Below are 26,379 nucleotides of genomic sequence, written 5' to 3' on the forward strand. Positions count from 1 at the left end.
GATGGACATTTCACCAGAAATAGTGCTCCTTTAAATGAATATACAACCAATTGTCACTATTTACATTTGGAGACAATACAGACATAATACAGTTTTAAAGTCAACATTTTATTGTATTAGTGTAAGTGATATAAAGTATTAAATCTAGCCTCTCTTCCCATATATTTACAGAAATGCTTTGTTGGCTACTTCTTTCATTCTCCCTGTATATACTCTTCGTCCCCACTTGTTCCTTTGCTCTTGTACAGTGGAGTGTCCCAGAGGAGCTCTCCAGATGAGAAATGGTGTAGTTCCATTGTGCACAGTCTGTTCCCGTTCATAATCCGTCTGTCTGGCCCCAGTCGTATCATGTTTTAAATTAATTACATAGTTTATCTGCATCTCCATCTGCACATCACAGCACTGTTTAAAGGGATTACAGCAGAGCGCCCTGAAGCTGATTTCACCAAATACAAGAGGCACTGTCATGAGCTGTGTAGGCTCATCTGATGTTTTATCTGGAATTCTTATGATAATGCTGTTAAAAGAGCACTATGTCATTTTTCTGGGTGAGGGTCTGCCATCTGCTTGTCTCTGTGGAGATGTTATTGCTTTACCTGGACGTTTTCACAGCATTAGGGCTTGATCAGGCTTTGATAAGCTTGATATGACCACTTCATAAGGCTTGAGCACTGTTAGCATGCTAGTTGTTGTTAGCAGGGGCTTGGCGTCAGTACGTTTCAAGTGTGAATCATTGCCCTATTTGCAAGGGAGAAGTTCAACCCGAGGACGTCTGGTAATTTGCAATTTACTGCCTCACCTCTGTGTTACTTGCAGCGCATTCACATGGGATAAGTGAAGTCCGTAAATTACTCTATTTTACTGACACTGACTGAGACTGAAAGAGAAAAGAATCCAGGAAAGAAAAGAAAGAGATAGAAAAAGGCACGAAATTACAACAAACACTGAGATGCAGATTTCCACGGGACTAGTACTATCACCGCACGTCTGTTTTTGGAAATATAATAGGACATTTGCGTCTTAATTTTTACTAGACATGGCACATTTGCGAAGGATTCAGCTTACAGGCATCCTCCACAATTATTACAAATCACCAAAGGTCCACACTGCCCTATAAAGGCAAAAGAGCTTCACTCTTCAGAGTGTGAAACTGAGAAAAATTACTTAAAAGTTTCAGTTTTGTCCAGATAAAAGTATAATAGCTCCCAAAATTTGGCAACTAGTTGCTATAATGAAGAAATATTTGTATGTGAAAAATACTGAGCTCTAAATTGACCTTTGACCCTTATTTGGCAGTTACTGTACACTGCCTTTGTATCATGAGCCAAAAATAAGTGGAAAACATTTTTCACACTATTTATTCAAATGATAAAGAAGGTCTCAAACACCCCCAAAATGACATTAACTCATTTTTGACCACACATGCCTTCTGCCTTTGTAGGGCAGCACAGGTCATACTAATCCTATGTGAATAGGGCTTAAACTCATTGCAGATACTAATTAGTTTTTAAGTCTGGTACAGTGATCTACATGGGGATAAGCAGCAGAATTCACAGATCAGATCTGTGGAGAGGTAACCCTGCTCAGTCAATTAAAAAAAAGAAAGGGCCGGAGAGTGGGTGAGTGAAGAGAAAGAGAGGATGGAGCAATAATATCTCCATGGAGCTGCAGGGTGACAGACTTCTCATTTTAACTCTAACTTACTTTTTATGGTATGGTCACATTATATCTCTGGGCTCATTTGAGAGAGCACAATTGTCAGAAATGTTTGAATAATGACTCATTGAATGTAGTACATCTTAATAAGCAGGATGGCTGGGTAAATTTATGCTCGTTAATCTGGAGCGAAGGATTAATTTTCTTTCATTGTCATTTCGCTCGTTAACATAGCACATAATTAACTGTCTCAGAGTGTCTGGGACTGTCGGAGACCTAATTGAATTAACAGTGAAAAGCATGTAATGGGTAATTATTATGATAAAGGTCACTGAACTCTGTGTGTCTCTCTGTGTGTGACAGGTCCAGTCATATTGTACAGTTTTCCTTTTGCATAAAATCAATAAATATGCAGTGATTTAAGCCATGTTATGAAGCTGTTACCGCACCAAAAATATAGCTGGAGTTGTGTTTTGCTTCATTCACACATGTTTGATTGACACTTTATTTGTCTGTCTCCATCTCCAAGGCTCAAAATGCTGTGTTCCACCTTGTGATGTCATGTAGTGGTAGTTTTCAAATTAATGTAATGTTAAAGGTCATTGAACTCTCTGTGTGTATGTGTGTATGTGACAGGTCCAGCTGTACAACGCCAAGTCCAGAATGGGCCGACCTCAGAGGAGATTGAAGCTCAGAGGGCCAGGTAAGACAATATGTAAAATATAATACAGAAAATAAAATATACATGGTTAAATTATTACAGCTGATCTATTTAGGAAAGATATGTAAATGTGTTTTCTGACTGCACTGCGATTTGTTTTCAAGTTTTTATAACATACACAAAACAAATACAAAACTTGGAGCACTGTTAGGTTACAATAGAGTTATAAAAAAGGTGGATTATGTCTCTTTTTGTTCATCCATAAACATGTGTCTTTTAAGTCATAGAAAAAAAGTCAGTTTCTCGACAGAATATATTTTATTCTACGGTGAGTCATTTTGAATTCAGCTCCTTGCAGCTGCTTTTCTAGTTGCAATTGACAGAATTTTAAAAAGGGATCTGTCCTGGTTTTCAAATACGTCTCCAGTGTGACATTAAACAGCTCTATTTTACATTTACAGGTGGTTTTAAAGTTCAAAAATACCTAAAAAAAACAACAACATTCTGACTGTGAGCGGGGTCGCCTGTCCACAGATCTGACCTGTAACTTGGTCTGGTTTGGTCTCCATGAAGATAGAAAGGTTTAATGCCATACTATGAAACATTATAGACAAAACAATAACATCTCCATGGAGAAAAGGATTTGACAGACCCTTGCTTTTTATTAAACTGAATGTATTCTAAACCTAAAAAAAAAAGTAGAATTCACTCCATACTCAGTATTAATAAGCTACTCATACTTTGCAGTGGCATCATGCTGGAGGTGTTCTACCTGTATGTCTGTGGTGGAATGTTCAGCAGCAGTTACCATAGTGATACAATGCAAATACAGTCCAAAAAGTTTTTCATTCTGACAGGACTCTACATTTGTTGCATTTCATTTCAAATAGATCTCCAGGCAGAAGGCTCAACAGAAATATCTTGGGATAACAAAAGTCAAAATAGAATCTGTTTTTTCAAGCACTCTGTCTCAGAATGGTTTTCATTTTGTACACGTCCAAAGATGTGAGAGTGATTGGCATTTGAGTGACTAAGCCCCTGTACTCTGGCAGTATTTGAGGATTCCCTTAAACTAGTTGTCAGATAAAACAATATAAGAGCTGCTTTTTCAATATGTCTGTAATGGGGCAAAACAAATGTGCATTACATGGCTATAGTTGAATTAGCTCACACGTTTACGTTTATTTAAATGACGTAACAAAATATCCTGTTATATTATGCACACAACCCCATATCTCTGTTAGTTTCTATGTTATAATGTTTCCTCTTCAAAAACAGACTTGGAGTTGTGTTTTGTTTCATTCACACATTCACATTTAGCACACAAACCCTGCAGATTCAGGCTGAGCTCTTCTCTCAAACTGAAAACACTGTGTTGCACTTTGTGATGTCATGTGGTAATACATGAAGCGCTCCATTGCATTTTTAAACTCCATACACCTTAGAGGTGAGATCGGGCCTAAAAAATCCAGCCCGACCCGACCCGGCCCGCGGGTATTAAAACCCGACGCGGCCCGAGCCCGAAGCAAACCCGAAATGTCATATTTTATTTGTGAGGACTCGGGAGGAGGAGCAGTGCTCAGCGTCGAGGTGCCAGTCTTTTTGCTCTCGTATGAAAGCAAAGCGCCACATTGACGACATTCAGCGAAGCCAACGCAAGTTTCTGTAGCATTTTCAACAATCAATCTGAAGCTTTTCCACACCTCACTCTTACCGGTGCGTGTTTGTCTTTTCAGTTCTCCTGCCTTTAGTTTAACTTCTTGCTCCTCCATATTGGGGATACCAGGTCAAAATAGATGCAGACTTGCGGAGGGGAAGATTATTAAATTAAGAGGGGGCGTTCACGTGAGCTCTGGCTCTGCGGATCCTGTTTAGTAGTTAAATAGCAATTACATTACATTACTTCTCTGTTTTATCCATATTATTTTATTTTATAACAAGTATTCCTTAGTTTAGTATCCACACATCGTTTTAGCATACATTTTATAAACATATATTTATTTGAAGCCCGAGCCCGACCCGACCCGAAGTAATGATTGACATTTTAGGCCCAATTCGGGTCGGGTCGGGCTTGGGCTCGGTCTTAAGATCTTACCTCTAATACACCTTCACTAGAATCATTTGGATAATTTCATAATTTTGGAATTGCCCATTTCTATTGAACTAAAGGTAAAAGGAGCTGTTAACTTGAAAACTACCACTACATGACATCACACGGTGGAAAAGAACATTCTGAACTTTGAAGATGTAGACAGACTAATAATAAATAATAATAAACATGTGTCATTACACAGTTTTTTTAGACCAAGAGTTTGTTTTCATACAGTTTTGACTGCTCACTAGTGGTCTTCCTCAGAGTCACGTGATGTTGCTGTGACGTGTCCGCTCAGCTGATTTATACAGGTTTTGGCGCTGTCTTCCTACTGGTGGAGGCAGGATGACAGCGCCATCTGCAGTCCGACTTTCTCAGGACAGTATTCCCGCTGTGTGAGAGTAAAAAATAAATGGAGACGAGGGGGCTTTTTTACTCTCACACACCTGGGATACTGTCCTGAGGAAGTCAGACTGCAGATGGCGCTGTCATCCCGCCTCTGGTAGGAAGGCCAGTGCCAAAACCTGTATAAATCAGCTCAGCAGACACAGCAACATCACGTGACCACTCTGGGGAAGATCGCTAGTGAGCAGTTGAAACTCTCAGGTAAGAAAACAAACTCTTGGTCTGAAAAAAGAACCTAATCACATAAATTATTGGAAGACCAAATGAACCTCTTTGGGCCAATAATAAACAAGTGTGAATGAAACAAAACACAACTTCAGGTCTGTTTTTGAGGAGGTAACAACATTATAACATGGCTTAAATCTCACAAGAGTCAGTTGTGCGTAATATAGGACCTTTAAATATCAACTTTTAACATAATCCTGGTATTAAAAGATACATCTCAAACTTAATCCTACTTTTTCCACATTCGTTCAGCCCTAGTAGAAAACCACGGTGCACTAAGTAATACCATGTGTTTGTGTGCGTGCATGTGTGTTTGTGTGTGTGCATGTGTGTTTGTGTGTGTGCATGTGTGTTTGTGTGTTTGTGTGTGTGCATGTGTGTTTGTGTGTTTGTGTGTGTGCATGTGTGTTTGTGTGTAGTAGCGTTCAGCAGCTCCCCTGTCTGTCTGTGGTCTGCGATCTGCCACAGGTCATGTATTTTAGATCAGGCAAAAAAGCTTTTCTCTCGATCCTTTTCAAACCAGTGAGTCAACTTCAGATGAACTCAGGCCCCTGTAAAGTGGATCAGGGTTTGTAAAAGCACTCAGCCAGAGCAGTGCATCCTGGGATACGCTCAGAGATGTTTTGACAGTGTGCTCTGAAAGTGTGTCAATTGCTGTTAAACATTACTACGCCAGAAGAAGAATCAATCAGTCTTCTTTGGTTTTGAGTATTTTTGGCATCCTCTTTTATTTTTAAAGGTGCACTGTGTAACTTTTTGTTTGGGGGTCCGTCACCTGCTTGTGTCATTGCTCCGCCTGGAATGTTCCACAGTATGACATTAAACAGCTCTACTTTAGATTTATTTAATTACAGGTGGTTTTATAGTTTAAAAATAACTAGAAAAACAGACATTCCAAATGTGAGCGGGGTCGCCTTTCCACAGATCTGACCTGTAACTTGGTCTTCATTCCAGCCAAAGCAATAACATCTCCATCAGAAAAGTTACTCAATGCACCATTAATTATTCAAAAAACATGAACTTTGTTGCTACAGAACAACAATTGATTTTTAGTAAACTGGATGTATTCTGAGCCTAAAAAATGTAATTCACTCAATTTTATTTGGTATTAGTAAGATATTGATACTTGACAGTGCCATCACGCTGGAGGTGTTCTGCCTGTATGTCTATGGTGGAATGTTCAGCAGCAGTTACCATGGTGATACAATGCACATAGTAGCAAACTCAGTCCAAAAAGTCTGCAAAAGTTTGGGGGGCAGGAGTGCTACTTGGATATACAGAGATTGTGCAGAATTGTCCTTTTGGTGCATGATGGGACATGTAGGCAGAACAGATTGTAGTTACAAGCTATTTAAGATAAGATATAATACAAGATATAAAGAGTACAATTCCCAACAACCAGTACAAAGAAAGATGCATAGTATAAAAATATATATGGTGCAAAAATTCAAAAGTGCTACAGATACAACATGTTAAATTTGTATAATATATTTGAGGGCTAATCTTAAACACTTTCATGGAGACGAAAATGTAAAACAGTAAGTGATTGCACAAGAAAGGGGGGAAAGGCAACTCTCCACTGAGCCCTGGAAACGTGTTGGCGTGATTTTAACTTTATCTGCCATTTGGTATTAAAGGCTTTTCATTATTTTGTACTTTTTGAGTGCCTCCATTTTTTTCAACTATCCAGAAAGTTTTTACATTGTCTGAAAATTCAAGAAAAAATTCTAAATGGAGGCTGTGATCAATACGAGTGTTCATGGTCCTACTTAGGTGTTTTTTGGGGTCTTTTTTTTTTCAACTAAATGTGAGAGTGACTAACTGAAAAACTGTTGACTAATGCTAACTAGATTGTAATTTTATGCGTGAGAAACTTGCGCAAATGATCTGCTGCCCCTAGGCTTACTCCAGTTAGATTGAAGTACTTTTACAGTTTTATTCTGATTGAGGAATATTTTAGGATAGGACCCTTCCTTTTTTGTATTTCATTTCATCAAATTAAAACACTCTCTGACATTTCTTAGACTGTCTGGATGGCTCAGCAGCTTTGGGTCCCCATGCTTTCACTGGGGGAAAAAGAGAGAGGGAGAGAGAAGAGAGAGAGACAAAGAGAAAGAGAGAGCGAGAGACAGATTGATGGGGTGGAGGGCAAATGCTGACTCGGCTCTGTACGAGGCTTCTGGAAAATTCTTCAAATCCTGTCCCACATGTTGTTCACGTCAGACACAGAGAGATCTGAGGGAATAAGAAATGAGAGCAGGTTCAGTGGAGATCTGGAACTACAGTGTGCAACTTAAAATATGACAGTTAAAGCATTAAACATGAGGTGTGCGCTACATGTACAAAATGTTAAACAGGAAGATCAGAGAGAAAAGCCAGATAACAAAATAATAGTTGTAAAACATAAAAGTTAGTAAAATGATACCCCTATTCAAATATCTGTCTGATGTTTAGTCATATTTTCACTGTGGATTTGCAAACAATACAATAAATCAATAAATAAAATGAATTTAGGTTCTTGTGAATCAAATACACAAAGGATACATGTATTCAAGTCATGTATCTCAGTGTTGCCTATGTTGTATTCATTAGGGTTTGGGATGAGACACAATTTTCAAGACAAGACACGCCAAGAGATCAGGTCCATGAGAACAAGACAAGTCGAGATTTTGACATCATTTGTAATAAAAAAGTAGTGCAATCCATTTCACAATTATGGCTTCACTATTTTTTTTATTTCATGTAATACTTTAGCTTTAGTCATTGTAGTACTGCTTTTTGGAACAGCTTCTCAAATTGTACTCACCAGCTCTTAACTCTTTTTAGAGGCAAAAATTCATTCATTTAGAGGCAAAAATCTCACAAGATCATTTTTCTCATGCGTGCACAATCTTGTGGGAATTTAGTGTCGTGAGATCTTGTGGCACGAGATCTTGTCACATCCGTAGTATTCATACCAGAATCTGTCAGTGTATGGTGTGTAATGGTGCTGGTTAACTCGGTGTTAACTTTAAGATGTTTTTTTTTAACTGTATACATTTTCTTTGTGTTTTTAGGCAGATGATGGAGCAGCAGCAGCAGCAGCAGATGCAGGCACACATGGAAAGAGAGCGAAGGTCTTCCAACTCAGGTACCAACATTACTTGCATCACTACACAAAACTATACAAAACTACACAAAACCGTACAAACACAAATAACTGTTTGACTGTCAAAATTCTATAATCTGTTGATCAGTTGTTATAGTGTTGAACCCAGAAGTATAGGTTGAAAATATTATGTTTTCGCTTGTTCCCCCTCAAATTAAAAGTGTACTATTTAACTTTCCTGGTTGTTAGACTGTTATGTGCTTGTCTCTATGGAGATGTGATTGCCTTGCCTGAAATGTTCCACAGTGTTACATACATACACAGGCGTTTTTGTTGCCTTGAAAATCATGCATTCATACTGTGATCAGACTCGCCACTCCACTTACCTGTAACTTGGGCTGGTGGTGTCACTTGCTAGTCTATAGAGATAGATACGTGTAATGCCATATCATGGAACAATTCTGGCAAAACAATAACGTCGCCATAGAGACGAGGTGGTGGACCAGGTTACATAGTGCACCTTTAAACAAAATGTAAAAATTTTGTTGGTTTAGATTGACTTTGGTTGCTTATTTACATATTTGAAAATATTTCTTGTCATATTAGTTAGGGCTGCACACTGTATCGCAAAAAATGTATTTATTATTTATTAAATTTATTTATATGTTTATCCTTTCTTGTGTTCTGCAGGTTCTCCTTTCCAGGGCCACCCCGCTGTGCTGTCTGTAGCGCCCCCTGTAGTCCCTCCATGTATGAACATGGGCGGTGCTCCTCCTCCCCCTCCGCCTCCCCCGGGCCCCCCTCCCCCACCGCAGCACCCCAGCCCCCCTCCCTCCCCCACTGCCTCTGGGGGGGCCCACGGAGAGATGACTCACCCGCCCCGACCGGACTGGCCGCCATGATCGCAGGGGCCAAACTCAGACGCGTCCAAAGAGTGAGCCTTTTTCAATTTTATTTTTACAATGTTCTTTTTATTTGAGAGATCTGCAGCAAATCCTTGACAGTAAAAGTGTAGTTTGGAGTTACGACTTTGAAGAAATCTGGAGAAGAAATTGGACAATTTTTTGTCTAAATGAACAAATGAAAAAATAAAATGCAATTATTAACGTGTCTGTAAATTAGTAATGATTATTTTTATGTAAACTTTATGTGTATTTATGTAAATATTCCTCCTTTCAGTCGGAGGAGAATTCATCGTCAGCTCCAAAGAGTGAAGCGAACCGGACGAGTGGAGGGAGCGGAGGTCTGATGGAGGAGATGAACGCACTGTTGGCCCGAAGGTCAGAGGTCAAATACTGTCACCAAAATATACTTTATATCTGTGCAGTAATTTATAGATGTTTATTTTGTGTCTACAGAAGGAAAGCAGCAGAAGATGGGCAAAATGTGAGTAAATCCTTAGTTTTGTTTGTTTTTTTATAGTTGTAAATAGGGCTGTGCAGTTTTTTTTCACATTTTAATTCGAGATTCAGTCATTTCTACAGTAATTGTCATTGATCAGTTTGGGTCTTTTTATTGGAGACGTCTACAGCCAATCCTCTGTCAGTAAAGGCATGTGGTTTGGACCAGAGTTCAGAATTTGGAAGTTAAACGACACTGATTAAAGCTGCATTGCACAACTTTTCTGGTAGAGAGTCTGGTTATGGTTATTGCTTTGCCTGGAATGTTCCATGGCATCACATTAAGCACATCTATCTAGCACTTATCCATTATGGGTCTCTCTATTGCTCAACAATACAATAGTTCTCTCTGTGAACAGCATTGCCTCTCCACAGATCTGATCAATAATGTAGCCTATAGTTTTCACTCATAGATTATCTAAGCCTAGTTAAAAGTAAAAAATGGTATGTGCTGTGTTATACTCAGACTAGTAAACTACTTTTGATCTTAAGGGCATAGGTCTTTCACACTGTGTTGTTAAATTTTGTGTATAGAAAACTAGTTAATTAAATCAGATGCATTAGTAGGTTTGTGAATAGTTTATAGTAGAGTTTTAATTGACTTTGTGTTTTTTGTGTAGGATGATCCAAATTCACCTTCACCCAGCACTCGTAGCGGACAAAACTCTACAGGTAAAATCAGTTTATTTCAGAGAAAGATAGATAGATACATATGAATTGATGCATTGAATTTCACATTTGCTTTTTATTATTCATTTATTTAGACGGTGTGAGGAAACCATGGGACCGGGCCAACTCTGCAGACAGGTCCATGGTGTCAAGGTAAGATGTTTTTATTATAATATTTTCTGATTTGTTATAATGTTGCTTCCTAATCAAAAACACAAAATTGACTCCTGTGAGCTTTAAGTCATGTTTTAATGTTTTTACCTCATCAAAAACAAACCTGGAGTTGTGTTTTGTTTCATTCACACGATTGAGTAATCCTTTATTATTAGTCTGTCAACATCTTCTAGGCTCAAAACGCTCTGTTTCGCCTTAAGATGTCATGAAAGCTTTCAAGTTTTCGAGTTAACAACTACCTTTTAAGTTTAGTTCAGCAGAGATTGGCAATTCCAGGGCAGAAATCATCCAAATGATTCTAGTGAAGGTGTATGAAGTTTAAAAACACAGTGGAGCATTTCCTGTATTACCACACTCAACCTAAATATGCAGAGTTTGTGTGTTAAACATGTGTGAATGAAACAAAACATAAATCCAGACATGTTTGTGATGTGGAAACAACATTATAACATAGATCAGAAAATAGCGTAATATGGGCCTTTAAAAAAAATTCAAATAAATAAATAAATAAAACTAAAATATCTCTTGTCCACACAGGGCCAGAGCTGCAGGGAGCGGAGGAGATTCAGATGTAGACTTCGATAGGATGAAACAGGTAAAACATTATTTGATTTTTAAAGCATTTACAAAGAGAATATTAGATTAATGATTAATGTGTGTTTTTATTTTCTTTTATTTTGAAGGAAATTTTGGATGAAGTTTTCCGTGAGTTGCACAAAGTAAAGGATGAAATTATCGATGGTAAGTCGTACACACTGCAAAAACCATTACAGAGTTACCATATAAGTATTTTTAAATCTAATCTGTAAATGTAACATGCCACACAGATACTGACAAGATGTAATGCATAATAATAACCACTAGGCCACACTAAAGATAGACATGAAATATAGAGTGAACAAAGTACACTCCTGCTTCAGTTTGCTATCTGAGAAAAATAGTTTTAAAGTTGTGTATGTTTCCAAAAAATCATGCATATAAATACTAGGAATGTGCCAGGTAGGGTTGGGTAAGTCTAAAGGAACTGTATGTAAACTGTGCTCTTACTGTTTTAAAAAGGAATAACTATCACTACTGAACCTGGGTTGCCAGTGCATTAACCTGCAGATAGAGGACAGATACTAGTACATGTTTTTCTCACTGTATGGACAGACCAGGCGTTATGTGAAAGCTCAGAACCTCCAGAATTCCCTCACTAAGCTGCAGAGGCTGCACTAGCACTGATTCATGATTAGCTGTAGGTTCTGGGGTTTAGGTAGAGACCATTCAGATAAGAGAGAGGCATTTTAGGTTTAAACCAACTGGATTTGAGCATTGAAACTGGCAACCCAAATGAGAGACTCGTGTGAGGTTCATTCTGTTTTCTGATTGGATAATCATCTTTAGAAATAAAACACCAAATTATAACATAAATAAATGAGACTTCATGTCCAATGTTTTTGTAGTTAATTCAGTAAACCGCATTAGAATAGTTATCAATAAAAGCTATATCTGATTTGTGAAAATTCTACCTCATATCTGGAGACACAGCCTGGTTATGTTTGTGAAATTCTAAATCTTACAAACAGTTCCCTTAACTACCTACCTCCTACTTTGGTTTTGGTTTGAAAATGAGGTACAGACCTTACATTTGTTTAATAGTACCTTCATTACATATAGCCCCTATATATTTAACTCTTTATTTTCAGTTTTTTATATTATTTAGTTGTATAGAGATCAACCCTTAACTTAGACTTAGACTTAGACAAACTGTATTGATCCACAAGGAAAATTACTTGGACACAATAGTTCACACATAACAATATATTACAATAACAAAGAGAAACACTATTTTAAAAAACGGTAATAATACTTCTAAATAAGTGGCAATAAAAATAGCTACAGACAGGTGTCAGTGTTAATGTTTTTTCTTGTATTTTCCTTCACAGCCCTTAGACATGAACTCACTCGGGTTAGCACCACATAATCTTTCTGAGCCACTGCCCCAAAAAACAAAACCTTTTTCAAAACCGACCTGCTGCGGCGTTGTGGCCCTCAAGAAGAAACGAACAAAAAGAAGAAGAAGAATGAAGATGAAGAAGAAGAAGAAGAAGAAGAGGAGTGAAAATACTGTGACATCACCCGTCCCACATCCGCCTCTGTAATGTCTGTGTAACATTCGGTTTGGTTGTTTGAACATGTGATCGCCAGGGCACAAAGCAAGAACTCTATCTGCAGTTGAGTTAAAATGACTTGAATTCAGAATCTTAGGTTGAGTGTCTTGTGGTTTCTCCAGGGATGTCTCTAAAAAACATCTTAATACCTTGTTTATCTGCAAATATAGCATTTTCAAACCACCTAAAGGTCACATAGTTATCTGAATATCAATCAATCAATCAATCAAACTTTATTTATAAAGCGCTTTTCATACAAAAATGTAACACAAAGTGCTTTACAGAGATTAAAAACAATCCACCCACCCAACCCCCACAGCTGCCCGACAACACACACACACACAAACACACATTAACCTGCTAAAATACATAAAACGACACATAGTAAAATGTGAGGCTGAATACAGGCGAACCAGTTGAGAAAGCACCATCAGAGGAGCCGAGAGACGTCCACCACCATATATTATATGTATGTTATGTATTTGCAATTAATTCCAATTAGAAGTGTATTACCCCATCTTTAAGGTTGAGGTACACTTTATTGACCCATCTTCAGATCTTCAGTCTTGTTCAGGAGTACCTCAACTGGAGTATTTTTTACCTATTGTTATTTTTTGCTCAAACGTAAAAACTCTGCACAGAAAGGCCTGGGACTTGAGCCCAGAACCTTCATGATGGGAGGCGAGACTGCTAGCAATTCAGCCACACTGTCCTGGTTTTGTTCTGGTTTGAGTCCAGTTTAGTCCTGATGTAGACCTGGTTTAATCCTGATCTAGACCTGATTTAGTCCTGATCTACTCTTGACCTAGTTGTGATGTAATGATTTAGTTGTGATCTAGTCCAGGTTCAGTTCTGAGTTTAGTCCTAGTTTAGTCCCAGTTTTAATGGTGTATATACAAGTAAGTTGATCAAACATTTTAAAGTGTAAAAAAAGAGAGAGAAATTCTGACAATATATAGGCCTATTTTTTCCCCAAATTTCAAGAATATAATCTGCAAGTGTAGTAAAAACTTGAAAAATACTTCAAATATATGATTCAGTTCATCTAAACTGATTGTTTAAGTGATAAGAACAAGATTAAAAAGGTTGCAGTTGGATCCCAGCTCAAAACAGTGCATGCTTTTGTTTTGTCCTTGAGCAAGACACCCAATTTACCTTTGTATGAATGTGGTTTATGAGCGATTTGTGGTAAATGGAAGGGACAATAATAGTAACCACACTCACACCAGGCAGTCTCAGGGCAGCTGCAAAAGTATTATATAAGACTAATGCATACTTCTATTTCTAATAAAACCTCTCAACCCCAGATTCTGAAGTGAAGTGATTGTAGCTCATGCAGATATGTGTATTTTGCAGTGCTCCCTCTAGCACTGATCTGTCTGTCTGTTAGCCCACTCTCCCTCTTCTCGGCCTGAAGGAAAACGATTCACTTTATTTCTGTTTCACAAATGTATTTTATCTTTTTACACTGTCACTGTCTCTGTTAAGGCTCTCGTTGCTGTGGTTGTGATCAGAGGTGGGGAGGACTGGGATTATATCCACTCAGTTGCTTTGACTTGAGCAACAAATTGTACTTAATCAGACTGAACTTGTTATATTTAAGTAGTTTTAAGTAATATTATAGAGAATATTGCTTTAAAATAAATTCTGTGTTCCCAAATACAAGGAAGACATGTTCAAATCAAACATAGCTTTTACTAATAACAATTCTAATGCTGATTTATTTTTAATGGCAAAAACACTGGATATGATTTCCTATTTATTGATGTTATAATTTGGTGTTTTGGTTCCCACGGCGATTACCCAATCAGAAAGCAGAATGAGCCTCACACAACACGAATGCTGAAGTCCAGTTTGTTTAAACCTAAAAGGACTCTCAACTTTTGGCATTTCAACAGAATAAATTTGAAAATGTGAGAAGTACCACAATACAAGGCAGATATTGAAAATGGTTAGACAGATTATTGTCAGTTACTTTTGTCTTATAAAAACGTAAATATTATTCCATGTATCAGCAATAGGAAAAAGTATAAATATATACTAATATATGAACAAATACATAATGTAACATAATAAAAAGGAAATCATGTCCAATGTTTTTGCCATTAAGAATAAATCTATTCTAGCCTGATTCATCAGCCGGTTTCACTTCATGGAAACCGTCTGACCTGACTAGGATTCGTTCCCTCGACACTATGCGGGTACTTTTTTTATTTAACCAGTTGCTGCTATTTGGTCATGAAGTATGTAATGCACCGCTAACGGGGCTAACTGCTATATTAAGCTTTTTCCATCCCGTAGGAAGAAGGACAATAATGTCTTTCCCCTTGATGAAATTCAAGAACATTCTCTTTGTTCCGGCTTTAAATCCTCAATCTCGGGAATCGTTGCCAACACAGAATGTATGGCTCTTCACTGATTGGCTGGTCTGGGCTGTATTTTGATTCCTGGCCTAGTCAATGGAGAGAAATGAAATTGAGCGGAGGCACTAAGTGGCACCAGCCTGATTAGAATAAATCAGCATTAGAATAGAATTGTTGTTAGTAAACGCTATATTTGATTTGAATATGCCTTCCTCGTATTTGGGAACACAGAAGTCATTTTAAAAAGATATCCAAGTCCAAACTCTGGCTCTGGGGCCAATTGCAGCCCTCAGACAATTTTTTCTTGGCCCTCAGGCTTCCAGGTAAATTGTTATTTGGAAACAAAGATAAGTAAAGTTTATGAAATTTTAAGCCTTAATTTTACATACAGTTCCTTTAATGAGTATTCTCCAAATATATATATTTTTTATTTTAACTCAAGTAATTCTTCTAACGTAACAGTACAATTACTATAGTACTAGTCGGCACTTCCCACCTCAGATGTTTTGTATTAAAGTGGATGTAGTAGTACTAGAATAGAGAGTACAATGATAGCAGTAGTGTCTTTACAGAGACTTTGTCAGTAACGATAAAATGTATTATTGCACATGATTTTTGTTAGTTTTTGTATTTTATATTATTTTAAAAGAACACGTTTGGTTTATTCTCATCACACAACCTGCAGAGTTTTTACAATGTTTTTTACCCCTTTTACCGACACAAATATGTGAAAACAAGGCCTGAAAAAAGTTAAAGGGTTGAATAGACTTGTTTGGATTTTGCAATTAAAAAAGAAAAAAAGAAAATAATATCACACCAGAGTATTTGTGACCATGTTGTTAATAAAATGTTTATTGGCTGCAAGGATTTGGTGAAGTATTTTCCCTTTTATGACAAAGTGCTTCCTGATGACAACTAAAAAGACAAAAAAGAAACACAAACTTTACAATGAATTTAAATAAAACTGTGAATTATATGTTGAACTATTTGAAGTGGTTTAGTGGTTATTATTATTATTATTATTATTATTTATCTGAAGTCACGTATATATAGAAAATAGAATAATATGGTAATTTATTAAACGGATAAAATTAAATGCGTTTGGAAGAACTTGCATTTTTAACTTTGGACAACATTAACTAAATACATAAATTGCAAGTTGAAATTAAAGCTAGAATAATAGGATATCATTTCACATATTTAACAAGGGAAAAACCTGTGCATTTGGAAATAACTTTAATAAAATATAGGCCTATTGAGTTTTAATGGTCCTGTATTACACAAAATTGACTCTTGTGAGCTTTAAGCCATGTTATAATGTTGTTTCCTCCTCAAAAAAATACCTGGAGTTGTGTTTTGTTTCGTTCACACATGCTTGAGTAATCCTTTATTATAGTCTGCCTACAGCTCCACCTTGTGATGTCCTGAAGTGGTAGCTTTTGTTCAGTAGAGACTGGCAATTCCAGGTCTGAAATCATCCAAATGATTTTAGTAAAGGTGATTACCCAAATCAGAAAGCAGAATGAGCCTCGCATGACTCTCTCATTTGGGTTGCCAGTTTCAATGCTGATTCAGTGTTGTTTCAAACCTAAAATGACTCTCAATTTATGTCATTTCAACAGAATAAATTTGAAAATGTGAAAAATACCACAATACCAAGGTAGAAACTGAAAATGGATAGATAGATATATTATTGACAATTATCACAAACTGGCATCATATACTAAATTAAAGCTTAATCCAAATGATTCTAGTGAAGGTTTATGAAGTTTAAAAACACAATGGAGCACTTCCTGTATTACCACATGATATCACAAGTGTTTTCTGTTTGAGAGAAGCCTAAATATGCAGGGTTTGTGTGTTAAACATGTGAATGAAACAAAACTCCAGGCTTGTTTATGATGAGGAAACAACATTCTAGCATAGATCAGAAAATAGTGTAATATGGGCCGTTTAACTGTGGGTAACATTAACAAAATACATAAAGTGCAAGTTAAGAGTACTGTTAATCACCTTTTTAGAAAGCTAGACTAATTAAATGTAACCTACTTATAATATTATAATTTGATTTGAGTATAAACTATCGGCTACGGTAGAAGTAAATGCTAGCTTTGGCGCCATCTAGTGTACAAAAGTGAAATTTCTGAAGTTTTGGAATGTCCCTGCTATAAACTATTACATTTTGCACTACTTGCTTTAGAATTACTTTCAATTTTAGCAACGGATAAAAATAGACCATGCAAATAATAATACAATTTCCGTGTAATATTTGCATTCTAGTTTGTAAGCTTTAGCGCCCTCTGCTGCGCAATGGCGAGAACTCTCAGTCTCTGAAATCTCGCGTTTTTTCCGTGTCAGAAATGCATAGTGGCGACGGGATTTGGCGTGGGAAGGAGCGAAGTTGTTGTCGAAGAGGGCGCAGACTGCAGACAGCGAGCAGAGCAGGGGGTGTGTGCGCTTTGGCCAGAAATTCACTTAGGAAAGCAGCGTGGATGAGACAGGCAAACTGGCGCACTACAACATGGCATCGGGGGACACTCTGTACATTGAGACAGATGGCTCGGAAATGCCCGCAGAAATAGTGGAATTGCACGAAATTGAGGTTGAGACTATACCCGTGGAGACTATCGAGACTACGGTGGTTGGTACGGATGAGGACGACGACGGGCAGCCGATGATCGCGCTTCAGCCGCTGGTTACAGACGACCCGAGCATGCACCATCACCAAGAAGTTATTTTGGTGCAAACCCGCGAGGAGGTGGTCGGAGGAGACGACTCGGACTTGCACGCAGATGGAGGTGGGGGGTTCGAAGATCAGATCCTCATCCCGGTACCTGCTCCGGGAGTTGAGGACGAATACATCGAGCAGACTTTGGTGACTGTGGCCGGGAAAGGCGCAATGGGTCGGGTGAAGCGAGCAGGCGGCGCCGGTGGGAAAAAATCCGGCAAAAAGAGTTATTTAAGCGGTGCGGACGCCGGGGGACGCAAATGGGAGCAGAAACAAGTGCAAATTAAGACTTTGGAAGGGGAATTTTCTGTCACAATGTGGGCGTCGGGTAAGTAAAGCAGCTCTAGTATTTCTATTGCATGTCTCATAGGCCTCGTTATCTGGGCGTTGTCCTCTGCGCCTGTCTATTTCCTGGAGAGGTCCATTGCGCGCCGTTTAAAGCGACAACTAATGCACGTTTTCGATGCAGAACCTGACACATAGACAGCTAAATGTTTTTGTTTTGAAGGGAAGCCATGTTTTAGGTGTTACTGGGCGCCGCCATATTCCCCGATACTAGTAAGTATGGCGGCGGACCCGAAAAAATGGCGATGGCGAGGGGCGAGCTATGCGAAGCGGAGCCACAGCTGCGCCTTTAGCATGTCTGCAGGCCCCAGAAACGTGTCGCACTCTGTTTAAACACACAATCTTAACTAAATGGTGCCCCTGACTGATCAATATAACAGTTTTGAAACGTTTAGAAGCGCAAAAAGCATGTAGTTTGCAGTTTATAATCGATTTGGCTGCGCGTGTTGGTAATGGTTAAGCTGCTTTGTGCACAGCCTGTCTGACTACGGGCCGACGCAACAATGCTGCTACTCCTGACCTAGTTATCATTAAAAAACGGCGCGCAATGCAGTTTAAAGCACATTTATAACATCAAATTAAATCTATTATGTTTGGTAGGTGTGTATGTATTGGTTTTTGGTTTATTTTTGTTGTTTTCTTTGTACATTGTGAGTCACGCAGCTCTGTTCTGATTGGTGGAACGTGGACAGTCATTTAACTGCTGATGTAGCGCATGCAGTTAAATGGACCATTGATTTGTTTGTTTTGATCATTTTAAACAGATAAAACGAAAAGAATGTGAAATTAAATCATTCTAATCACAAGTTTATAATATTATGACTGTAATGTATTGTTAAATTTTTATTTTGTATGAGATTTTTTGTTTGTATTGTTTAATTATTAGTTTGCCATGCATGTATTATCACATTTTCTGATTTTTTTGGCATAAACTTTGTGCTATCATTTCATTTTATTTTCATTTGTATTGTTTTGTATTTTTATTTATTCTTTAATATTGTTATTACCCATTTAAACTGAAAATTTCAATAATTTTCTGTTTAAATTGTATATAATGGAACAATAATATGTACTGAAATGTATATTTATTTGACCATAGCCATGGGAGGTGTAATAACATAATAAAGAAATAGCTATATTAAATTTTATAAACACATTTTGAACTTTCCACAATAGTTTTTAACACCACAATTTATTCTAGGTTAGACTGTAGTTATTGGAACTTTATCAGCTTTGTATACATATGTCTTACTCAAATTTAATGGTTTGCTTATATTTAAATCTGGTTTATTATAATGCAACAGTTTTCATAGTAGTTTATTTCTCCTGTTTTACTATAATCTGTTACACTTTCTATGGCTATGACTATGACTTGGTGTCCTTGTGTGTGTAGCTAGTTTAAGCTTGTATTTTATCCGTTCAGTCTCTGTAACTTGTTCCTAGGATACTCTGAAGACATTGATCATGAGTCTGTGGTGGAGGAGCAGATCGTGGGAGAGAACTCGCCTCCAGACTACTCCGAGTACATGACGGGGAAGAAGCTGCCCCCTGGTGGTATCCCTGGAATCGACCTGTCCGACCCCAAACAGCTCGCCGAGTTTGCCAGGTGAGTGCAATATTGAGAAATGATAGTTTTTATAATTTCAGCTGCCACTATATAAGGTTTTCAAAAGTATAGAAAATCAGGTATTAGTCAAAGTAGTATCAAACCTCATTTGGGCAGGTATTGAGAGTAAAAAAAAAAATCACATTCCTACAGAAATGAACTTTTCCTGAATAGCTTTAGAATGATCTTGAGCCATATCAGAACAAGTATAAGAGCACATAGACTAGTATACACCCATGGACCACTGAGGGATTACACCGATATAACACCACATGGGAATAGAAAAGAAAATACTAATGTTGAAAATGGCATTATATTGTCTAAAGCAGGGGTGTCAAACTCAAATTCACAGCGGACCAAAATTAAAAACTGAGACTAAGCTGTGGGCCAAACCAAATATTTATTGAAAAATCTCAACAAAATCTGCATGTTTTCTCTTCCTTCGAGATATGTAATATTAAACCTTTTCTTATTGAAATAAATGTATAATAATAGTTTTGCTTAAACATTGAATCCAGAACAAGCATAATGCAAAATAATAACAAAATTTTAAATAAATAATGTCTCCATAGCCGATCTGTAGCTGGTGGACCAGCTCTAACACATATTTGAAATGATCTCGCGGGCCAAATATAATTATAGGCCTGAGTTTGACAAGTCTGGCCTAAAGAAAGTACTTTTTAATTACTTTCGAGTTTGAAATTTTGGTATTGTGACAACACTACACCATATATTATTCGGTGCTTCATAAATAGTACTACATAGTCCTGTCTAGTGTTAGTCCTGGTTTAGTCATTTCTAATTTGACGAGTTACTACACAGAATGGTTAAAGGTGCACTAAGCAACTTTTCTGCCACTGGTTTTTCTCCATGGAGATGTAATTACTTTGCCTGGAATGTTCTAGTGTATTGTACAAAACATGAATCTCCATGGAGACAAACTAGTAATGCAGTCAGGCAAATATATAAGTCAGATCTGTGGAGAGACAACTGTAAGAAGGAAGTAAGATATTTTTTTAGTAATGTCAACACCATTGCTGGATGCAGTTAATGCTAAACAGTGGAACATTCCTGGGAAAACAATAACAACATCACACTATTACATCACTACAGACTGTCTACATCCTTTGGGACTTTTGCTTTGTATATTTTGGCAAGAATGAAGAGGTTACATTTCTGTATTTTCAACTACCAAGTCCTTTCTCATCCCTTAAATAAACATAACACATTCTGTATTCTCTAAAGAGTGTTTCTGTACACTTGAATTTGCTTTGAATCTTCAGAGAGATCGTAGACCCTTTTAAAAAACTACTGCATTTTCAGCAGAAGGATCCAAACCGAAGGAGTTACTTATTAATCGTGAAAACCAAAGTGCAGAAGGCTGCAAAACAGACCCGACCCGATCAATATGTTTGTAACTGATTATTTATTTCTACAGGATGAAACCCAGAAAAATCAAAGAAGACGATGCTCCGCGGACAATAGCCTGTCCTCACAAAGTAAGACTTCTCTTTTCTTATATGTTCACAAAACCATTACCTATTGCACCATAACATCACATCTCAATTAAATGTTTTTGTTAGACCTTTGTATTTCATTAATGTTGTATGTTTGTGTCCCCATTCCCCTGTACAAATTTAAGGTCATATATTATACATAGTTGGCTTTTTTGAGCTTTAAGCCATGATATAATGTTGCTACTTCCTCAAAACATGCCTGGAGTTTTGTTTCATTTCATTCACATATTTGAGCAGTCCTGATTTATTAGTCTGTCTGCATCTCCAAAGCTCTGTTCGACCTTGTGATCTCATGAAGCAGTAGTTTATAAATTAGCAGCTACTTTTAACTTTTTGTTCAGTAGAAATTGACAATTCCAAGCCTGAAGCAATCCAAATTATTCTAGTGAAGGTGTATGGAGTTTAAAAGCACTTCCTGTATCACCACATGACACGCAATATTATCTAAAATAATTCTGCTTTCTTCATATTCCTCCCTTTGTTTTCCCTTCAGGGCTGTACAAAGATGTTCAGGGATAACTCTGCCATGAGGAAGCACCTGCACACTCACGGGCCGAGGGTTCACGTCTGTGCAGAGTGTGGAAAGGCGTTTGTGGAGAGCTCCAAACTAAAGAGGCACCAGCTCGTCCACACGGGGGAGAAGCCTTTCCAGGTGACTGCTCTGACACCTGTGCACATAAAGTCTGTTACAGAGTCTCATTTGAGCACATTTAACAGGGCAACCCCAAGGCCCAGTGATAAAACCTGTAAAATTTGATGGTGTGAAAAATCAAGGTCTTAATGTTTTATGGCCTTATATTCATTTTGTTATAAAGAGAATCCATTTTCAGTAGCTACTTGGTACGGGGAGTTATTTTTTATGCCAGCTATATTCATAATTTTGGATCCACTTTGCATCGCACTTTGTAAGCTTCACCCTTCCTGATCTTTTTAAATGATCTGTAACTCTAGTAGGCTGAGGGATTTTTCTTGGGCAACTAGTCAAGCCAAATAAAATCCCCCATCTGAGGCAGTCCTGACCAAGTCTAGCTCAACATCTGAAGACGGGTCCACTAACGCGCTGCTTGTCATAAAAATAGCAGTTCTATATTTTTTATTAATTAATCAACCATTGGATTTATATTGCGCATTTCAGCAAACCTAAAGTGCTTCACAGAGCATTATTTGTTCACTCCACACTCTGCGATGAAAAGCTGTTATAGTAGCTACAGCTGCCCTGGGGCAATCTGTGCCATTGGCGCCTCTGACCATCACCAATACACACACACACACACCGCATTCAAGCTTTTTGCACTGGCTCCCCACTGTGGCCTCTGGAACTCCACAAACAAAGTCCCACTGACCCATCCAACTGTTGTGTTTCGTTTAAAGTCCAGTGCGGTTTATCTGTTAAAAAAGTTTAGAAAATAGACCATTCTATGACAGTGCGTCTTATAATCCAGAGCGACTAATAGTGCGGAAAATACGGTACTCTGACAAGATCAGGTTTTGACAAGCTGGTGTGGCCATTTTTCTCAAATCATTCAGCTGTACCACTGACGTAGTAATTTCCTTGTAATCCTTGTGAAGTAAAATAATCTTTCTTTTGTTATGACAGTGTACTTTCGAAGGCTGTGGAAAGCGTTTTTCTCTGGACTTCAACCTGCGCACACACGTCCGGATCCACACAGGAGACCGGCCGTACGTCTGCCCCTTCGACGGCTGCAATAAGAAGTTTGCTCAGTCCACCAACCTCAAGTCTCACATCCTCACACACGCCAAGGCCAAAAACAACCAATGAGAAGGCCCCAAAGAAGGCTTCAGTGGACTCCAATCTGAAAAACTATTCAAATGGCCCCTCACAAACACTTCAAAAGACTGATTTGTGAAAGATTCGGCTTTAAAGGTGCACTCTGTAGCTTTTCTGCATCTGCTTGTCTCCGTGGAGATGTTATTGCTTTGTGAGAATGATACACAGTATGGCATTAAGCTTAAAGGTGCTGTACCTGATTTTTATTGCCTTAAAAACATGAAAAATAGAGCTAGTTCATTTTAAACGATTTGCAGTGGTCCAAAGTTATTCCTCACTTTTCTTATGCGTTCTGAGGATCCTAATTATTCACCACAATGGTTTTATAAACACTTTTCACATCAACAATTACCATGCTAACACACACTTCCTGATTCACGAATTTTAAAAAGCTTTATAATTGGATGCAAACAGTACACAGCAGAAATATCTACACAAACAAGCAGGTAAATGGTACTAGACAAAGTTACTAGTCAGATCTGTGGAGTGGCGAGCATGCTCACACTCAGGAGACATGTTTGTAAAGGTGTTTTTAAAGGTGATTTTTAGCAATAATTAGAATTTGAATGGGAAAAAGAAATGTCTGATGCCACACTGGGGAACATTCCAGAGAAAGCAATAACAGCAGCTTTATGAAAGTTACACACTGCAGCTTTAAAGGTGTGGTAAAGCTTGTGTTACTTTTCTGGGATGTTCCACAGTATGGCATTAAGCAAGTATATCTTGTATTTATTCGAGTACAGGTGTTTTTTTGTTTTTTTCTCAAAACTACCGCATTATGTCTGTGAGTAGAATCTGACCTTTAACTTGACCTGGTGATGGGGGAAAAAAACAACATGGAGTCAAGCAGGTGGCGCACCCTCTACTAGACAAGTTACACAATGCACCTTTAAGCCCAGTTTTCCTGCATCCACACTTGTCCTGCTGTCTGATCGGACGAGGAAGACTGACTGATATAAACACGCCCCCTACTGGCCCCGATGGCACTTTGCAGCCAGACGAAGGAACTTGAAAAACATCGGAATAATATTTTTACCTGAACGCTGAGGGAATGGCAGCGGATTTAAAGGTCCTATATTACGCAAAACTGACCTCTTTTGAGCTTTAAGCCACGTTATAATGTTGTTGCCTCCTCTGAAACATACCTGGAGTTGTGTTTTGTTTCATTCACACATGTTTGATTAACCCTTTATCATTACTTTATCTACATCTCGAAATCTTAAAATGCTTTGCTCCACCTTGTGATGTCACGAAGCGGTAGTTTTCAAGTTAACAGCTACGTTTTTAACCTTTTGTTTAGTAGAGATTGGAAATTCCAGGGCTGAAATGATCCACATGATTCTAGTGAAGGTGTATAGAGTTTAAAAACACTTCCTGTATCACCATGTTACATCACAAGTTGGAACAGTGTGTTTTCTGTTTGAGAGAACTCAGCCTAAATATGCAGGATTTCTGTGTTAAACATGTGTGAGTGAAACAAAACACAAATCCAGGTCTGTTTGTGATGAGGAATCGACATTGTAACAGATCAGAAAGTAGCGTAATATGAGACCTTTAATTGTAATTTTATTTTGTCACATAGCTTTTATTTTATGAGTGCGCATATTGTACACTTAACTTGGGCTATGTTCAGAAGAATGGTGTTTTGTTTTCAAACTGCATTATGAGATCGTACTATTATTATATTATTATTATTATAAACAAATTTGTGTGACCTGTTTCACTTATAACACAATGGGAAACGTTTTTGCATTTTCATACCCTTTAGTTGTAATTCTCTAACCACCGAATAACCTGTATACTTGTATTGTATGGCTGTATTCAATAGACAATAGCTAGAGGTGTGATTCAAGTGATAACCGATTTAGTCAGTTGCTTTCTATTTTCTATGAACTGTCTTTACACAGATTAACACAAATATTATAGTCCCACCCAGAGCCCGCTTCGGTTTGAAATGACTGCAAGATCTGCACTTGTTTGTCAGAATGTATTGTACAGACTTTGGACATTAACCTTTTCTTTGGTATTGGCTCCCGTGTATCCCGACTGCCCACAATAAACTGGGTAATTCAAACCTGTTACAAATTTGGCTACTGTTTACTGTTGTTAAATCAAATACTATGTTTTTTTTTAATATAATATTTTACAGTTGGTGGTCGTGGAGACTCAGAATCGACGCAGCAATTTTTTGTCTTATGGGATGTTACCATCATTGTAAGAAAAAAAAACATTTGATTTTAAAGGTCCTGTATTATACAAAATTATCTTTTGAGAAATTTAGACCATTTTATAATGTAGTTTCGTTATCCAAAACATACCCAGAGTTGTGTTTTGTTTCATTCACACATGTAATCCTGGAGTATAAATCTTCATCCACAAATTTGAAAATGTTCTGTTCGACCTTGTGATGTCATGAAGTGTAGTTTTCAAATTAACAACTACCATTTACTTTTACTTCATTAAAGACTGTCAATTCCAAGGCTGAAATGATTCAAATGATTCTAGCGCAGGTGTATGGAGTTTAAAAACAGTTAAGTACTAACTGCATTACCACATGACATCACAAGGTGGAGTATTTTTAGTCTGAGAAAAGAACTTAGCCTAAATATGCATTTCTGTGTTCAACATGTGAATGAAGCAAAATGTAACTCCAGGTCTGTTTGTGATGAAGAAACGGCAACATAACGTAGATCAGAAAAGAGTGTAATATGGGCCCTTTAAGAGCAGGACACTCCTTTGTGAGCCTCTACATTTGACTCATCTATTCTTCATTCTAATAATGTCAGTGTCACAAAATTATTATTAATCTTTACTTTTAAGGTTCACCAGGACCAGACCAAATCTACATCAGGACTAAACTGGGCTCAAAACAGCACCAAAACAATGATCAGACCATTTCTCTAATTACAGTAAGATGCTGTAGTCTTAATTAAAGTATAACATTCTTTCAGACTGCTGATTAAAATGGATTCCTTTTGTGTTACAATGAGTGCGTATACATGTGCATGAGTGTCCTGGTTATGATCAGGTTTTTGAGTAGCCTGGTTTCGTCATGGTGCATGTATCTCAAACACTGCCATAACCGGGATATGGCTGATAACTGGGATACTGATGTGAATGTATACGCACTCAGTGAATATGCTGCCTTTAATTTACAATAATACACACATACACTGTTTTATATCTCACAAATGAATTAGTTATGCAACATTTTTCTGGTTAATCACACCCAATATTACTCCAATGACCTGTGTTGACCTTTCTTTTTAGTTTTTAATTCAATTCAAATTCAATTTTTTTATTTTTATTTGAAGGGCTTATATTATGCAAAATGGACTCTTGTGAGCTTTTAGCAATGTTAGAATGTCAAAACATACCTTTTGTTTCATCCACACGTGTTTGAGTAACCCTTTAGTATTCATCTATGTCTCCAAAATTCTAAATGCTCTATTCCACCTTGTGATGTCATATAGTGGTTGTTTACAAGTTAACAGCTGCCGTTAACTGG

General features: G+C 37.6%; 2 protein-coding genes across 4 annotated transcripts in view; both read left to right on the plus strand.

Annotated features, from left to right (window-relative positions):
* evlb (Enah/Vasp-like b) overlaps positions 1-12,826 on the plus strand; it is a 79,378-nt gene extending 66,552 nt beyond the window's left edge. The window contains 11 exon segments of the mRNA XM_055149537.1: positions 2,293-2,359; positions 8,096-8,169; positions 8,818-8,991; positions 8,994-9,061; positions 9,307-9,407; positions 9,486-9,513; positions 10,148-10,199; positions 10,292-10,349; positions 10,908-10,965; positions 11,054-11,111; positions 12,299-12,826. Of these exon segments, the coding sequence (XP_055005512.1) occupies positions 2,293-2,359; positions 8,096-8,169; positions 8,818-8,991; positions 8,994-9,061; positions 9,307-9,407; positions 9,486-9,513; positions 10,148-10,199; positions 10,292-10,349; positions 10,908-10,965; positions 11,054-11,111; positions 12,299-12,336 (776 nt within the window). The 3' untranslated portion in view covers positions 12,337-12,826.
* Positions 12,827-17,266: 4,440 nt separating this feature from the next.
* On the plus strand, positions 17,267-24,956 carry yy1b (YY1 transcription factor b). 3 transcript variants are annotated; one of them, XM_020933697.2, is made up of 5 exons: positions 17,267-17,942; positions 19,403-19,565; positions 21,004-21,064; positions 21,576-21,734; positions 22,680-24,956. In XM_020933697.2, exons 1-5 carry the CDS (start codon positions 17,408-17,410, stop codon positions 22,860-22,862), a joined length of 1,101 nt encoding a protein of 366 aa, XP_020789356.1. In that variant the 5' UTR covers positions 17,267-17,407; the 3' UTR covers positions 22,863-24,956. The 3 variants fall into 3 exon arrangements, with proteins under 3 accessions (XP_020789356.1, XP_020789358.1, XP_020789357.1); XM_020933699.2 differs by having other exon boundaries at positions 21,016-21,064; XM_020933698.2 differs by having other exon boundaries at positions 19,415-19,565.
* Positions 24,957-26,379: the final 1,423 nt, after the last annotated feature.

The sequence above is a fragment of the Boleophthalmus pectinirostris genome, unplaced genomic scaffold (genome assembly GCF_026225935.1).
Source record: "Boleophthalmus pectinirostris isolate CB_2022bp ecotype Guang Dong unplaced genomic scaffold, ASM2622593v1 HiC_scaffold_13, whole genome shotgun sequence".
Lineage (NCBI taxonomy): Eukaryota > Metazoa > Chordata > Actinopteri > Gobiiformes > Gobiidae > Boleophthalmus > Boleophthalmus pectinirostris.